Source organism: Aythya ferina, assembly GCF_964211825.1.
Source record: "Aythya ferina genome assembly, chromosome: 3".
Lineage (NCBI taxonomy): Eukaryota > Metazoa > Chordata > Aves > Anseriformes > Anatidae > Aythya > Aythya ferina.
In genome coordinates, this window is record NC_140298.1 from 118,610,501 (window position 1) to 118,626,434 (window position 15,934).

The 15,934-nt window shown below is 57.3% G+C and overlaps 3 protein-coding genes across 10 annotated transcripts in view; 2 read left to right on the forward strand and 1 right to left on the reverse strand.

Moving 5' to 3' along the window:
* The window catches only part of NCOA1 (nuclear receptor coactivator 1), a 150,749-nt gene extending 143,271 nt beyond the window's left edge, over window positions 1–7,478 (forward strand). The window contains exons 16-23 of one of the 4 annotated variants that reach the window (XM_084513958.1): window positions 271–588; window positions 722–823; window positions 1,734–2,133; window positions 3,106–3,280; window positions 4,176–4,359; window positions 5,050–5,139; window positions 6,139–6,195; window positions 6,289–6,526. In XM_084513958.1, the coding sequence (XP_084370084.1) occupies window positions 271–588; window positions 722–823; window positions 1,734–2,133; window positions 3,106–3,280; window positions 4,176–4,359; window positions 5,050–5,139; window positions 6,139–6,183 (1,314 nt within the window). In that variant the 3' untranslated portion in view covers window positions 6,184–6,195; window positions 6,289–6,526. Of the gene's footprint in view, window positions 1–270; window positions 589–721; window positions 824–1,733; window positions 2,134–3,105; window positions 3,281–4,175; window positions 4,360–5,049; window positions 5,140–6,138; window positions 6,196–6,288 lie in introns of all 4 variants that reach the window. The other 3 variants (XM_084513959.1, XM_084513956.1, XM_084513957.1) reach the window with 3 other exon arrangements.
* PTRHD1 (peptidyl-tRNA hydrolase domain containing 1) lies at window positions 6,409–10,541 on the reverse strand. 3 transcript variants are annotated; one of them, XR_014691253.1, is made up of 5 exons: window positions 10,246–10,541; window positions 9,177–9,365; window positions 8,654–8,734; window positions 8,415–8,565; window positions 6,409–6,478 (listed from the first exon to the last, which is right to left on the reverse strand). XR_014691253.1 is itself a non-coding variant. In XM_084513976.1 (2 exons), the coding sequence occupies exons 1-2, from the start codon at window positions 10,447–10,449 to the stop codon at window positions 9,195–9,197; spliced, it is 375 nt and encodes a 124-aa protein (XP_084370102.1). In that variant the 5' UTR covers window positions 10,450–10,538; the 3' UTR covers window positions 9,000–9,194. The 3 variants fall into 3 exon arrangements, 1 of the variants encoding a protein (XP_084370102.1); XR_014691252.1 differs by lacking the exon at window positions 8,654–8,734; XM_084513976.1 differs by lacking the exons at window positions 6,409–6,478; window positions 8,415–8,565; window positions 8,654–8,734 and having other exon boundaries at window positions 9,000–9,365; window positions 10,246–10,538.
* CENPO (centromere protein O) lies at window positions 10,521–15,880 on the forward strand. Of its 3 annotated transcripts, none has more exons than XM_084513973.1 (7): window positions 10,521–10,598; window positions 11,690–11,875; window positions 12,378–12,547; window positions 12,917–13,028; window positions 13,650–13,909; window positions 14,456–14,627; window positions 15,451–15,880. In XM_084513973.1, the coding sequence occupies exons 2-7, from the start codon at window positions 11,803–11,805 to the stop codon at window positions 15,597–15,599; spliced, it is 936 nt and encodes a 311-aa protein (XP_084370099.1). In that variant the 5' UTR covers window positions 10,521–10,598; window positions 11,690–11,802; the 3' UTR covers window positions 15,600–15,880. The 3 variants fall into 3 exon arrangements, with proteins under 3 accessions (XP_084370099.1, XP_084370100.1, XP_084370098.1); XM_084513974.1 differs by having other exon boundaries at window positions 10,527–10,622; window positions 11,697–11,875; XM_084513972.1 differs by having other exon boundaries at window positions 10,565–10,622.
* Window positions 15,881–15,934: the final 54 nt, after the last annotated feature.

The window sequence follows — 15,934 nt, forward strand, 5'->3', positions numbered from 1 at the left end:
TCCCAGCCAAGGGATGGGGCTGCAACGCGCAGCACCGCAGCAATTTCTTTCAAATTAAGTAATTTACAGAGAGAAAACCACGAGTGCAGAGCTTTAAGAGTCAATTTGGACAGTGTGAGGGGTCGGGTGGCACGGCGAGCACCTTTCCACCCTCTCCTCCAGCGCGCCGGGCTCGAGCTCATCCGGTCTCCACCGTACGGCTTTTATTTTATTTTATTTTATTTGACATTATTTAATTTCATTTTCTCCTCTCTCTTTTTCCTCCCCCAGGGCGGCGGGCTGGAAGCCCTGACGGAGCGGTTCCAACCCCAGCAAGCCACCCCGCAGCTCCTGATGGAGCAGAAACCCGGCCTCTACCCCCAGCCTTACTCCTCCGCCTCGCCCACCGCCAACCTCCCCGCCGCCTTCCCCGCCATGGTCCGCCAGAAACCGTCCTTCGGCCCCATGCCCGTGCAGGTGCCCCCGCCCCGCGGGGCTTTTCCCACCACCATGGGGGCCATGCAGCCCCGGCAGACGCTCAGCCGGCCCCCCACCGCCCCCAACCAGCTGCGGCTTCAGCTGCAGCAGCGGCTGCAGGGCCAGCAGCAGGTAAAAAAAACCTCCCCCGGTGGCCACGAGGGGATTTAGGGAGCCCGGAGGGTGGGCGGCTCCCGACGTTGGTGTGGCATCCGTATTTTTGGCTGCTCTCCTGACTTTTCTTTTGCCGTTTCTCCCCCTCCAGCTGATCCACCAGAACCGGCAGGCGATCCTCAACCAGTTTGCGGCCAGCTCGCCGGTGGGCATCAACATGCGGGCGGGCATGCAGCAGCAGATGACACCCCAGGTAAGGGGGACACGGCACAAGGACACGGTCCCCGGGAGCTCAGGGTGCGCCCATCCCCTCTCCTACGGGCATAAAAACCACCCAGCGTGCCAAAACCTGGCTGCCGAGGAGCTGCTGTGGTTTATTTCCCTTTATTCCATCCCCTCCACCTGGGTGAGGTATAAATACCTCGTCACCACCTAGTGCCAACGCGGTTAATTGAGAAGGGTCTCCGGGAAATAGACGGCGTCCTTTAAATACCAGCATCTCCGGTGGATCTTCGTAATGATCCTACAAATCCCCAGGCCCTAAAGTTCTTGTTTCACTCCGAATTAAGCGGGTGAAACGCCTGGAGGGGTTGGGAAGCGTGGCTGAGTTCGGGTAACTTCACTCCACGTCTCCGAGAAGCCTCTGGATTTCCCTGGGGAATATCAGACGAGGGCACCCGGCAGTTTCCGTCGCAGCCGATGGCTTTGTCGAGCTCTCGCCGGTTGTGCTGAGGTTTTTGAGGGTGAGGGATGCGAGCAAATCTGGATCAGCCCTGTGGGGAAAAAAAACAGCACGGAGGGAAGTCTCGGGGGAGGATTTTGGGAGCAGCACGCAGCCGAGAGGTGGAGGGCAGAGATCCCGAGCGTGGGCACGCGAATGGCCCTCGCTGGGAGCCCGAGAAAGAGGGTTTTAGGCACAAAAAGGGCTTTTTGCTGCATCCCTCGGATAAAAGGAACTAAATGAGAAAGGGGTGGCTCTGCCCTGCCTCTGATCCGCACAACCCAGCGGATTTACAGCCCCCTGGGGCTGCTCCCCTCTTCTTCTCCAGCTTCCCCTCGCAAAATGAGGACGGACACCCCAAACCCAGGGGGAAGGGGAGGGCCGGGGGGTTGTTGCCAGCCATTTGGGGGCTAATTCGGGCATCTCCTTCCCCCCCTTACAGCCCCCCCTCAACGCCCAGATGCTGGCCCAGCGCCAACGCGAGCTCTACAGCCAGCAGCACCGGCAGCGGCAGCTGATGCAGCAGCGAGCCCTCCTGATGAGACAGCAGAGCTTCGGCAACAACCTCCCCCCTTCGGCCGGCCTCCCGGTGCAGATGGGGGCCGCCCGGCTTCCCCAAGCCCCCCCGCAGCAGTTCCCTTATCCCCCCAACTACGGTACGAGCCCCGGGAACCCCCCCACCTCCACCAGCCCCTTCTCGCAGCTGGCGTCCAGCCCCGAGGCCGCGCTGGCGAACCGCGGCGCCATGGTCAACAGGGGGATGATGGGCGGCGTCGGCGGGCAGTTCGGCGCCGGGATGACCCCGCAGATGCAGCAGAACATCTTTCAGTATTCGGGTTCAGGTAGGTGAGGCCGGAGGGGGCCCCCCGCCCCGAGCCCCTCTCGGTGTAGGGGAAGGGGTGGCGAGGGTGCGGGGAGGCGCGGCGCGCCGGAGGTGTGCCCCTAGGGGCAGGAGGAACACGGAAATGCTCCCAGAAAAGCCAGGTTTAGCCAAATATCGCAAGGATTGGGTTCTGCGTGCGGTTGTGCCCTGGGTTTTGTCTGCTCTCCTCGGAAAGTGGCGCGGGGAGAGAGGCGGAGGGCACAGCGGTGACCTCGGGGGATGCTGCGGCACCGCGGGCTCCGCTGCTGCCATCTCACGCCACGTCTCGCTGCCCTTTCTGCACACCTCTACTAAACCTTTTCTGGTTGAATCTCCAAAAAAAAACCACATCATTTGGCCAAAAAACTCAATTTTTTTTTTGTTTTTGTTTTTACTCTTCCCACCAAACTCAAACCACAAAGCACTCCCCTGAAAAGCACTCCCCTAAACACTTAGGCTCAGGATCAGACCAAATCCTTGCCAAGACACCCTAAAGGAGCTGCAAACAGCTCCTGCATCTCTCGTGGGCACAGAGCTCTCATGAAATCCTTGAGATCGAGTAGGAGGGCACGCTAGGTTGGGTGCTTGAAGGTCTTCATGTCCTTTTTGGGGTCTCAGCAAGAAGGAAACGGCCGCCCCAGGGCGCAGCAGCCGTGCAGGACCCCCTTAGCCACGACCTTATCGCTGCCCCAGCCGTTTCCCATCCAGGTGTGGTACGAAATAGGGCCACCAGCCGATGGAAACCACTTGGGGAAGGGGGTTCCCCGCCCGCTCAGCCCTGAAATATTTACGTGGCAGCTGCTGGAAACGAAACCCAGAGAGCCCGCGCCCGAAACTCGCAGCTGCTCCTCCTGCAGCTGCAGGGGGAGGAGGAGGAGGAAACGGGGGCGGGCGGGGGGGCACCGCCAGCATCCCACCACCCCCCTGGCTGATGCCCTCTGTCCTTCCCCAGGCATGGGGCAGCAAAACGAGCCCGCCTTCGCCCCCTCGCTCAGCCCCAGCAGCCCCCTGATGTCGCCGCAGCTCCCCCCGTCGCAGAGCCCCATGCTGCAGCCGGCGCCGCCGACCCCGGGCTATCAGTCCCCCGACATGAAGAGCTGGCAGCAAGGAGCCATGGGCAACAGCAAGTAAGGTGGCGGGGATGGGGTGGGGAGGGATTTTTAAGGGTTTTTTTTGGGTTTTTTTTTTGGTTCCTACCCCCGTGAGCCGGGGGCTGCGCGCCCAGGCTCGGGGTGGCCAGAAGCCCGCGGAGCGAGCAGGCGTCGGGCGAGGCACGGAGCAAATTTGGGGTTTTGAATTGTGGCTTCATTACGTGCCACGAAAGCAGGGGGATTTAGGAAATGTGGCAATAAAGGGAGCCACGTGTGGCAGTGCCTCTGTGGCCCGTGCTGGTGCCTCTTAAACCAACGCATCCAGCTCTGACTTGGGGGGGTGAAATCACCAGCACTGCTGCCTGGTTTTGTGTGCGAGTCAGGTTTGAGCTTCAAATCGCCAGAAACGGGAAAAAGAAACAAACCAAAAGGTGTTGCTTTGGATCTGGGCACAGCTCAGCTAACCTCTCCTGCTCAGGCAGCAGTGAGAGCTTGGGGTCAGAAGGACTTTGTAGGGCTTTGTATTTCCTCCAGGCTGCCCCTCATGGTCCCCCCTTGCCCCCGGTGTCTCTCCTGCCCCACCAGGTCACGCTGAGCAGCCCGGTGCTGCAGCAGGAGCAGGGGGCTGATGTTTCCAGCGTGCTCCCCAACCTTCCAGGGCATCCCTTGGGTGTTTGCAGCCCCTCTAATGCCACCGTGTCCCTCCCTCCCTCCATCCCAAGGACCTGGGTCCCTGCTTTATGCAGGGAAGAAAGCGAGGAGGCTGCAGGAGCAAAGTTTTCCCCCTGTCCCCAAATCCCACACCACCCCCAGCTTCACGCACACCCAGTGCTGCCTCCGGGGTCTTCATCCCACCCCAAACAGGCAGAGAACATCCTCCCACCGCCACCACCACCACCCTACTAACCCTTTTCCCTCCTCTCCCTCCCAGCGTCTTCAGCCAAACCGGGCAGACGCAGCCGGCCCCGGCGCAGCAGGGGATGTACAACAACATGAGCATCACCGTCTCCATGGCGGGAGGGAACACCAACGTCCAGAACATCAACCCCATGGCGGGCCAGATGCAGATGAACTCGCTGCAGATGCCCGGGATGAACTCCATGTGCTCGGAGCAGGTCAGTGCCGCCTCTCCCCTGCCCCCAAACGCCTTCCCCGGGTGATTTCCTTTCCCCCAAAGCCGTGTTAGGTTCCCGTGGTTCCTGCCCCCGTGCCATGCCTATGTGCCCTAAGCCAGGGCAGAGCACCCCCAGCCTGTTTAGAGCAATTTGGGGAGGTGTTTGGGTGCTTTTTTAACAAATTTCCCAGTGTCTGCACCCAAACTTGAGAGGCTGGCGTGGAAACCTGCTGCTCCTTGGCTATTTAAGGCCAGGATGCTGCCGCCAGCAGCGTGGCTGTGCCCTTCCCAGCCACCCTGAGATGTCTCCGGGTGTTTTAGGTGCTCGGCTTTGTCTCGGTGCCACCAAAGCTCCTTTTTGCTGCTCTGGGTTTGGGTGGGAGCGCCGCTGCCAGGCCTTGCAGCCTCCCCGGGGGCCGAGCCGGTGGCTTTTCCCCCTCTTGTGACATTTCACGCTCCCTGGAGACGTTCCCAGAGCTGGCAGCAGCTCCAGGCAAAGGTGCAGGAGGTGGGGAGAGAGGCAAAAAGCTCCCAAACCCACTCCGGGTGCCAGGAGAACGCCGGCACCACCCCACGCATGGGCTCCCCCTCCCCAAATCCACCCAGGCTCGGCTCGAGAGGGCGACGAGTGGCTCAGGGGACCTCCAGGAGCCCTCGCTGAGCCTTTTTTTTTTTTTTTTGCTTCCCGCAGGTAAATGACCCGGCGCTGAGACCCGCGGGCCTTTACTGCAACCAGCTTTCCTCCACTGACCTTTTGAAAACAGAAGCAGACGGGGCGCAGGTCAGTAAGAAACTGCTAAGCACATCTCAGGTACAGAGAGAGGAGTTGGCCGTGCTCCCCAAAACTCAACCATCCCGGCCGTGCCGTGGTGCCGCGCTCGGCACCGGGCAAAATTTTGGCCGTGGCCAGCTCTGGCTCACGGGGTTGGCTCCGTCCCTGCCGCCGCTGGCGCTTGGGGACCTCAGAAATCCTGCTCTGCTCGCCAGCCTCGCCGAGCCCCGGCTCGCCGCGCCGCTCAGAGCGCTTTTAAAATCTTGCTGCTAGTGCAGAGGAGCAGAAACGCTGCACCCGAGCTGGGAAAACAACTGCAGGGGGCAGGAGGAGCAGGAATTCAATCCTCAGCTCTGATTTTGGGTTGGAAGGAGCCGGCCCCGCTGCCCGGCGCCGCCGCAGGGTGCCCGGGGAGGTGCCCACCGCTCTCAGCCGTCGCCGCGGTGCCGCCGGCGCTGATCTGGGGCAGAACGAGGGGATTTGGAAGGGGAAAAGGGACAGAGGGAGAGAGGGAGGCTGCGGGACGGTGTCTGTCCGTCCCTCCATCCATCCGTCCGTCCGTCCAGCGGGGAGGCCGCGAGGCGCGCCCAAAGCGAGCGCCGCCGCCGTTGCCTCGCGGGCTTTTTGCCTTTCACGCCGGGACCAGCCGATTCAGCGCCTTCTTCCCCAAAACTTCCCCCCTCCTCGCTCTCCCCCTCCCCGTCCGCGCGGCGTTGGTTTGCAGAGCCCCCAGGGACCCACGCCACCGCCGCCGCCGCCGCCGTCGCCTCTCTTAATTTCATCAAGCAGCCGCTCCGGACCACGCCGCTGCCTTCCCGCACCGCCAGCTCCCCGGTGCCCAGGGGATGCCAGCCTGGCTTTTTTTTTTTTTTAATTATTATTTTTTTAAAAAAAACATTTTTTGGTTATTTTTATCCCTTTTTTTTTTTAAAAAAAAAAAATAAACGAGCGCCGTGAACCTCGCCAGAGCCCTTGAGCCGAATGAGTGCAGCGGTTTTCTTTTTGTAGGACAAGAAGACAGAAGAGTTCTTCTCTGTGGTGGCTCCAGACTAGAGGAAGTCTCTAGTGAGTTTCCACTTCACGTAGTACCCAGTCCGTCGCCTCCGGGCCCCTGCCCCGTCCCCGCTAAAACCCCCCCTCTTGTCTTTTGTGTCCCAGCAGGTACAGCAGGTTCAGGTGTTTGCCGACGTGCAGTGTACAGTGAATCTGGTAGGAGACCCCTACCTCAACCCGCCGGCTCCCCTGGGCGCCCCGAAAACCGCTGCCGCCGCCGCCGCCGCCGCGGTGCCGCCGCCCCCGCAGGGCCAGCAGAAGAGCCTTCTTCAGCAGCTACTGACTGAATAACCCGCTTTTCGAGGAATGTGAAATCGAAAAAAAAAAAAAAAACACACAAAAACACACAAAAAAAAAATAATAATTGAGACGTACAGAGAGATATAAATATATATATATTATCTATTTTTCTGAGATTTTTGATATCTCAAACCGCAGCCATTCTGCAGCTCGTAGTGTTTGGAGCCAAAAGGGGGTTTGGTTTGGTTTGTTTTTTTTTTTTTTGGGGAGGGGGGGGTATTTTTTTTTCCCTTTTTTTTTTTTTCTTTCCTTTTTTTTTAAAAAAAAAAAGAAAAAAAAAAGCGTTGGATGTTGGCGAAGCGACGAGGCGGGACAGTCGGTTTCTTGAGCCAAAATTACAGATGATTCTTATTTTTGTAATCAGTTGCTGGCTTCTTAATCTGGCCGAAGGTTTCTCGGGGAGGCGGGGAGGGGAGAGGGAGAAGGCAGCTGGAGGACTGCGTCGGGAGGAGGAGGAGGAGGCGAAAAAGGAGAAAAAAAAAAAAAAAGGAGGAGGAAGAGGAGGAGGAGGAGGAAGAGCAAGCTCAGTTTCAGCTGGATCTGTCACTGATCACGTCTCAGCGTGGGGCACGGAAGGGGTCGACGCTGGACTTCTGCGAGAAAGGCCGTTTTTATTCGTGCTTAAACAAACAAAAAAAAACCTTCTCTCCCCTCTGCCCCAGCCCGCTTGTGCGTACAATCAGCTTTTTCTAGCAATCGTGAGTTTGTCGGTTTTAAAGAAAAAAAAAAAAAAAAAACAGAGTATTTTGACCCACCATTTTTTCCATGTTTTATGCCGGTTTAAAGGCCTCCTAGCGAACAGAGGCCACGACGTGTATATTACAACAGGAAAAAGTAAAAAAAAAGACAAAAAAAAAAGACAAAAAAAGAACAGTTTGGGGAAAAAACTGCAATAATTTTTAGGGGGAAGGACTTGGGGGGGGGGGGAGGGGTCTGTCAATTATTGTAGATAAAATTTTCTGATTAAATATTAAATAAAATTAAGCAGTCGGTTCTTTCTGCTTTGATTGTGTTTAACAGCTGAGGTAGCTTAAACTATTTAAAATAATAATAATAAAATAATAATAATAATTGAAGTCTCTGTTGGGAGATACAGCTTATTTTTATTTTTATTTTTTTCCCCCCCTCAAGCCTGTCACTGTAAATAGCTCTGAGCTCTGTATAAATTTGTTTCCTTCTCTTTTAGCCGGGGGTCGCTTTTAATATTCACTGCTGACTTTTACGGGAGCGGGGGGGGCCGTGGGTTTTTTTTTTGTTTTGTTTTGTTTTGTTTTTTTTTCCCTCTCTCTCTCTAAAATCGCGCTGGTGTGTGGAAAACAAACAAACAAAAAAATGTGTAGCTTTGTTGATTGACATTTGCAAGAGTTAAAAGATGACAAATAATGAAAAAAAAAAAAAGAAAAAGAAAAAGAACCCGAGTTGCCAGCTTAACGTTTCGTTGTTTCTGTGTTGAGGGGCGACCCGGAGCGGTGCCGCAGCCCCGGTGGCTTGGGGGGGATGGGGAATTTTGGGGTTTTGGGGTGCCTGAGTGTTTTGGGGTGCTCAGCTGGGGCTGGTGGGTGGCCGCCGTGCTCCTGCTGGGGGCTGGAGGCGGTGGGTGAGGAAGAGGAGGGTGCTGGGGGTCTTCGTCCTGTGCTTCTCATGGGTTAGTGCTACTGAAGCTGGGTGGGGGGGGCGAAAACTGCTCATTTTTTTCTGAAAACCCCAAAAGAAACGGCTCGGGGCGCCCTCCTCACACCCACCAGGGGTTGGTTCCTCAGCGCTGGGCCAGCGGGGAGATTTTGGGGGCTGCGCGGGCAGGAATTGATGCGGTGCGAGCAGCGTGACCCAGCCAGGGAGCTGCGGGTCAGGGGCACTTCCAGCCGGCAGCGCTTTATTTATTTGTTTTTTTTTTTAATATTTTTTTAACAAGAGGGAGAAATCAAACTCACAGGACGGTGAGCTGCTTTCAAAAACGGGCATAAACGAGGCAGAAATCAGCGGGCTGAGAGCTGCAGAGATCCCGGCTCGCGGGCCGATGCTGCCGTCTGCTGTTCGCACGGCTCCCAGCAGGGTTTTGTCACGGCTTCAGGAGCTCAGGCGCTGTGAAAAACCAGACAGAAATAAATTCGGGGGGCTGCACAAAGCTTAGGGCGCTGTAAGGAAGGCAGAGAACCCATCACAGCCCTACCTAGCGCTGCCCCGGGTTAATCTGACCCCGAAGGGTGGCTGGGAGCGGGAGTTTGTGGATTTTCAGGCAGGTTTGGGTCCCCTGAGTGAGAACAGGGAGAATTAAAACAACCACAGAACTGAACAGCAGGGACAGCAGCACCGTACCTGCTCCATAAAGGGCAGAACAGGAGGGATGAGGCAAAATTCAAGCTGAAAATCAGAAAAAAACATGATCTAATCATGAAAAAAGTCATTCCTAACACACACCAGAGACATTTCCAGGTGTGGCAGACACTAAAATGCTGCCTGCTCTGGCATGGTAAAGATCTACAAGCACACAGACAGAGCAGACCCATATAACAGAGTCACATTCTGCACAGACAAATATTTAATCCTCTCCACTAATGAGTTTTACACTTTTTAACCGTTATCCCACAAGGCTGATGAGTGTTAGCAGCGCTCCCGAGACAGCAGCTTTCCTCCTGGAGCCTGTCGGGGGGCAAACTAAGCTCTGATTCAAGAGGAGAGCTGCTCACGGCCACCTGCAGCCGGAGCAGGGATCACTTCAGCAATTTGAACTTCTTCAGGTGCTGGTGCACTTGGTCCTTCGGGTAGGGCCTGAGCGCCAGGCAGGTGGGAACGTTCTCGGGCTGCTCAGTCCACACTTCGTGGTCGATGCTGTGCTGCTTCAGGGTCTCTGCCAGCACCGTCAGGGCGGCCTCGTCCGGAGCCTGGGGAAAAGAAAAAAATTGCAGTGACATTTGGGGTGAAAAATGCCTGTAAGAGCCACAGAGAAATATTGAATCGTTAAGGTTGGAAATCATCCAAATCATCTGCTCCAACCACCCCCTACCACCGATGTCACCACCAAACCCTGTCCTCAAGCACCACGTCCAACCTCTCCTTGAACACCCCCAGGGACGGGGACTCCACCACCTCCCTGGGCAACCCGTCCCAACACCTGACTGCTCTTTCTGAGCAGAAATGTCTCCTCATTTCCCACCTGAACCTTCCCTGGCACAACTTGAGGCCATTCCCTCTGCTCCTATCACTGGTTACCTGTGAGCAGAGGCCGACCCCAGCTCCCTGCCCCTTCCTTTCAGGTGTTTGTAGGGAGCAACGAGGCCTCCCCTCAGCCTCCTCTGCTCCAAACCAAGCACCCCCACCCCCCTCAGCCTCTCCTCACAGGATTTGTGCCCCACACCCCATTTTTTCCCTTATGTTACCACAGTGACCACCACCAACAGCAAGTTTGGAACCCACACAACCACTAAACCCCCAAAACACCCCTTTTTTTTTCCCCAAAAACTCCTCATCGGGCTACCACAAACCCCTCTGCCCCCCCACGCCCACCGACCCAGCACTGCTGAGGGGAGCCTGGGGGGGGACGAGGACCGAGCCTGGTGGTCGGGGGGTCCCTGGGGGTCCCCCAGGATTGAGCCTGGGGTCGGGGGGTCCCTGAGGGTCCCCGAGGACCGAGTTTTGGGGTCGGGGGGGTCCCCAGGGAGCGGTGCCGAGGGGTGCGGGGGTCCCCCAGGCACCGCCTCAAAATGGCGGCCGCGGCTCCCCCTCAGCGCGGCGGGCGCCCCCTTCCCGGCATGCCCCGCGCACCTCCAGCACCACCGTCCTCATGGCGCCGCCCAGCTCCAGGTAGGCGCCGGTGTCCGGGTGGCCGCCGTGAGCGTGGGCGGCCGCCAGGACGGCGTGGCAGGCCTGGGCCACCACCGCGCCCAGCGGCCACGAGCGGGCCAGGTCGCCCCGCAGCACCACGTACTGCACTAGCGCCGCCGCCCCCGCCGCTCCGGGCGCCGCCATGTTGTTGTACGGCAGCGCGCAGGCTCATAGAAGGAAAGGGGAAGGGGGGGGGGAGCATGGCGGCGCGTGCAGGGGGTGGAGAGGAGAGGGCGCCGCCATTTTGTTGTACGGCAAAAAGGGGAAGGGGGGGTGACGTAGTTCCGGTGGGGGTAAGAGCGCGGAGTTTGAGCGGGGTGAGAGGGAAAGGGGTGGGGGAGGGGCGCGGGGGGGTCCCTTTAACCCCCTAAAACCCCCCAAAATCCCACTAAAATCCCACTAAAATCCCCCAAAACGCCTCGAGGGGGTGTCACTTGGTTGCCCCTGACCCCTATTTCCCCATCTCTGGGGGTCCCCGGGCCGCCCCGTGTCCCCCTGAGCCCCCCAAACGTCTTGGGGGCACCCCCAGGCCGCCCCCTGCCCCCCCCAAATCCCCTCAGGGGGCGGCCCCGTGACCCCCTGCCCCCCCCCAAATCCCCTCAATTGGGGTCCCTGAGCTGCCCCCCAAACCCCTTGGGCTCCCCTTTGTCCTCCTGCCCCCCCCCCCAAACCCCTTAATGGGGGTCCCTGGATTGTCCCGTGTCCCTCAGACCCCCCCAAAACCTTTCAGGGGGTGTCCCCTGGCCACCCTGTGTCCCCCTGACCCCCCCAAATCCCCTCAGTGGGGGTCCCTGTGCTGCCCTGTGTCCTCCTGACCACCCCCCAAATCCCTTGGGGGTGTTCCCGGGTTGCCCCGTGTCCCCCTGACCCCCATATCCCCATCAGTTGGGGTCCCCAGGCCACCCTGTGTCCCCCTGACACTCCCAAACCCCTTGATGGGGGTCCCTGGGCCACCTCGTGTCCCCCTGACCCCCCCAGCCCCCTTTTGGGGGGTGTCCCTGGGATGCCCTATATGCCCTTGACCCCCACATCCCCATCACTGGGGGTCTCCAGGCTGTCCTGCGTCCCCCTGACCCCCACATTTCCCCCCATTCCCCTCCCAACCCTTGGATGCGTACCCTCCCCCCAAATTTGGTGGCCCCAAGCTGCCCAGCTCCCCCTCATCCCATTAACCCCTTAACAGGGTTCCCCAGGCACATGTGGTGCCCTGCTCTCCCTCGGTCCCCCTTCATGGGGTCCCCAAGTGTCCCCACCATCTGGGGACGACCGAGGGGTCCCTCTCACCCCCCTGGGCTTGGGGTGTCAAATCTTGTCCCTGCCTGCGCTCACGGGAGGGTTCCTTGTGGGGTTGGGAAGCAGGGTGGCTTCTAACGGGCCCTTTCAGCCCCCAGGACATCCTCGTGCCCCAGTTTCGGAGCCCGACCAGCCCCAGGACTTCTCGGCAGCGCGAGGAAGAAGAGGCCCCGTGAGGAAGCCGCCTCCTGGGAAGAAGGAGGGATGACGTCTGCGTTCCCACTCTTACCCAAGTCTTGGAGGGAGATGGAGAAAGGGAAATCAAACTCAGAGGATGGTGAGCTGCTGCTGCGGGGGGTGGAGTGAGTATGCTGTCCCTCGAAGTGTGCCCTCGCCCAGGAGCACGCCATAAAGTGCTTGAGACGAGGACTTTATGCCCTGGCTTGCCCCACCACGCTGTGTTTCAGGGCAAATTTAGGGTACGGGGACATCAGACAAAGCCCCTCTGCTGCTCTGGGTTAGGAATAAAACGGGAGGTTGCAGATCTTTCAGGGTCAGGACTGTTTGTTTGATCCATTTGATATTTTACTCTGCTTCTCAGGACATCAGCTAACTCATTTGGGGACCCCCAGGTACTTGTTGCCTGCTGGCATTCAGTCTTTCTATTTAAATTCCCCAAAGCCCCTTCAGGAGACGTTTGCCTGCCCCATTCCCCTTTGAAAAGTTGCTGTGAATGATTTTTTTGAGCATCTATATTGGAACCACTTCGGTTTGGGTAACATTTGCAGGCAGTTAATAGCCATAGCTGGGTTTTTGAGCCTGTTGTGCTCTTCTTGCAGGGGTGTTGGCTCACCTGGAGAGGCTGGAGGCGCAGGCTCGCGAGTCGGCCCTGAAGCAAGAAGAAAAGGAGCAGCAAGAGCAGAAGCTGGCTGGGCTGAAGGCCAGGGTGCAGGAGCTGAGAGCACGGAGGGACGAGCTGCGGGCGAAACTGGAGCTGCAGCAAAAGGGGGTGAGAAAGGGCTTGCTGCAGAGACCTGGCAGAGGGCTCCGTCCTGCTCCTGTAGCATGGATTTACTGAAATTATTAATTTAGAGTCAACTGCTGCTTTTTATTTTCCCTTTTTAAGCAACGATCAGTCCTGCTGCCCCTTGTTTTCAGCGCGGTGTCGTCCAGGACTGCTGGGTCTACTTGCTTGGGGGCTGTGGGGCTATTTCTGAACTCTTTTTTCCCCCTTTTCCCCTCGAAAGGCTGCCTCGCTTTTCCCAGAACTGGATTATTTCTCCGCAGCCTGGCTGCATTCCCTGCAGGCGACGAGTTCAGTGCCGCTGCCTTCTGCCCCCTCTCATCTTCTGTGTTTTTTTTTCTGTTTTTTTTGCAGCTTCTGGAGAAAGAAGGTGTCGAGACGGATGCAGAGCAGCCCAGCGCTCGGGCTGTCTTGGAGTGGAAGATACGAAGCATGAAGGACCTGCTGCAGCTCTTCTACCTCACAGGTAAGGTCTCCAGGTTTGTGTGTGTCCTGCTGGCTGTGCTTTTGGGGTGTGAGTTCAGCTTTTGGAAAGCGTGTGACCGCCTTAGTCCTAGCAAAACCTTTGGGAAGGAGGTAGTTACACAGCCAGTTGGTGCGAGGTGCTAACCCAGCACCTTATTTTCATCAGTTCCTGAACTTTTAATTAATTTTCTTGTTGTTTCCAATGCGAGTTACCTGTGCTCTGTGTCCTGGTCCTTAGAGGGACGGTGTGGGGATGGTTCCTTGCGTTGTACAAGTGGGTTTAACCCCTGAGCACTCCTGCCACTCTTTTTGGGGCAGTGAGATGCTGCTTTCCTGCCCTGGGAGCAGCCTCTTCTCCCTGGAAGCCAGGGCTGTTTGGAAGTACCAGCATAACCCAGTTTTTGGGAATTTAAACTACCATGAGCTTGAATTTATTCAACATCCTTTATAAAAAACTGCTGATTTTTACATCCCTGACCTCTTGCAAGTCCTCGGTCATCCCAGGGACCTCCCTGAGGGTACGGCCCCCTCCTGCACTCTGTGCTGCCCCCACAAAAGTTCCTCCTGGTGCTGAGTTTTGGTAGCACCGAGTTCAAATCCCTCTCTCTGGACCCCCCAAAAGGGATCAGCGGGAAGCTGACCAAGCGGGGCGTGTGCTTCTGCATCAGCACTGCTTACGAGGGCACCTACCTGCACTCCTACTACCTGGACGTCCTCACCAAGCCCGAGGTGCAGATCCAACGCCACTCCGTGCCCACCTTCATCCCCCTGGAGCAGCTTGCCAGGAAGCACCTGCAGACGGACATCAGGCGCTTTCTGGCTGTCCTCTCCGACCACCTCAACGCTTACGCCGGCCGGAGGTACCAGGCAGACCAGTTGCAGGTACCGGGGGGCTGCAGCAGCGCTGCCCACTTGTCCTTTTGCCTTTTTTGTACCAAATATTACGAGTCCGTGCCCCTCTGAAGTGCTGGGGGGGATCTAGGCAGGTTTTTTTTTACACAGAGCGCTCACAGCTCGGGTTTTCAGAGCTTAACGAGCAGCTGTGTGGCTACAAACTGCTGCCTGCTTCGCTGGTATTCATACTTATTTATTTTTCGCTGGTATTTATATTTATTTTTTATTTATATTCGGGTATTTAGAGGTCTTGTGGCTCATTTAAAACTTGCTGCCAAGCGCAAGGCGAGCTGCCTCCCCCCTCCGAGGTCCCTAAGCTCTTGGAAAAGGCCTCTGGGGAGCATGGCTGCGAGGTGTGGATGAGCACTGTTTGTTGAAATCTTGCCCTCGTGGGGTTTTGCTGCCTTTGCAGCCACCCCGGGGCGGGTGGGCACAGCGCAGAGGGTGGGGGATCTGTTCCTGGGGAGCTCCCAACCCTACGCCGACGGGCTCCTGTCCTAGCTCCGTGTCCAGAAGTTGTCTTTGTCCTTTCAGGAGCGTTTTTCAGACCGTCTGGAAGGGACCTTGCAGAGGAACTCCCTGTGTAACTTGCTGGTCTTCCACTACAACGTCTCAGGCCACAGCGGGAGCTTTCTGTTCAGCGCCAAGCTGCTTTACTCAGATCCCTGCTGCAGCCTCCCCACCGAAGCCATCGTTTCGTGCACGCGTAAGTGGGCGCTGCAGGGGGTCTGGGGCAGCTCTGAGATGGCTGGGGATTCCTCCTAGCTCAGTCTGGGGGACAAAAAGGAGCAAGTTTTTGTTTTTCTGCACGAGGAAAGAGCTTGCTGTGGGATGGGGGAATAGGACGGGATCTCTTCAGCATCAGGAATTCCTCTCGGTGTAATTAGAGAAATGGTTAATGAGGGTTATGTATGTGCTGAGGCCTGCTGTCGAGTTGTTCAGCTGGGCTGTAACTGCCCCCATTGCACCCTCGGCACGGAGAGAGGCAGGAGTGAGGTTTACGACCCCTTTTAAGGTGTCAGCAGTGCTGCAAAATGCTGCTTGCCCTGCCCCAGACCTGCAGTTTTCCACTCATCTGCCCCTTCTGGCTGGCTCAGCTGCAAGATGCGTGGAGCAGCGTGCAGCTAGATGGAGCTCCAAGCGTTGCAGCTCGATTTTAAAATCTCCTTCTGCCGCCAGCCGTGGTCTGAGGCCTCCCTGTGTGAGCTGAGCCCAGCTGCAGCTGGGCTGGAGGAGGAACATCAGCAGTTCCTCCTCTGCTTTGCCCACAGAAGCCGTCCCCTTACAGGTGAAGCTCTGCCCTTGCCCACAAATTTTGGTGTTTTCTGAGCTGGGAAAGCCGCAGGGTGGTTGTGGTGCTCCCGAATCCCTTGGAAATGCAGGACACAAAGGGTTAGGAAGGAGAGACGAAGGTTACAAGAAGGAAAACCGGCACGGGAGAGTAAAAACTCCCTTGGGACAGGGGAAGAAGGAGAAACAAATAGTTCTGTGCTGGTAAATCTCTTCTCCCCACCTCCTTCACCCCCCAGCCAACGCTCCCGCGGAGCTGGCAGAGATGGCAGCAGCTCACTCAGAGACGTTTCGCCGCCTGGCCCTGCACAAAGCCTTCTACTCGTTCAGCAAAGCCGAAGAAACCCAGGACCAAGCACTGATAAGTCCCCCAGGCTCTCCCCAGTAACTCTCCTCCCCTGCCGGGCGTGCTCTCAACAAGAAAACGCTTCCCACGGGCACGGCGCTGTTGCTGGGATCCCCCTGAGGAGCACTTGGCCCGCTTGGAATCGAGAGCAACGTTTCCTGGAGGCTTTTTGGGGTCTGGTGTAGGAGATTTCACGCCAGCAGTGGCTTTGGACATTCTTTGTTCCTTCTCTTTGGGCACGGGACAGCTTTCGTGGCGTCCTGTCTGTGCGCTCCCAAGTTTGGGTCAGATCTTAAAAACTTGGTGTTCTTACAGGGGTATTTTTAAGGCTTAATAATTTCAGTGACATAGAACTTCTGTGGTATGTAAAAAATCTC

Coding starts and splice junctions, on each gene's coding strand:
- PTRHD1 (XM_084513976.1), bottom strand. CDS start 10,449: ATGGCGGCGCCCGGAGCGGCGGGGGCGGCGGCGCTAGTGCAGTACGTG. Junction 9,366..10,245: donor TGAGGACGGTGGTGCTGGAG/GTGCGCGGGGCA, acceptor TCTTTTCCCCAG/GCTCCGGACGAGGCCGCCCT.
- CENPO (XM_084513973.1), top strand. CDS start 11,803: ATGACGTCTGCGTTCCCACTCTTACCCAAGTCTTGGAGGGAGATGGAG. Junction 13,910..14,455: donor ACCAGGCAGACCAGTTGCAG/GTACCGGGGGGC, acceptor TTGTCCTTTCAG/GAGCGTTTTTCAGACCGTCT. Junction 14,628..15,450: donor AGCCATCGTTTCGTGCACGC/GTAAGTGGGCGC, acceptor TTCACCCCCCAG/CCAACGCTCCCGCGGAGCTG.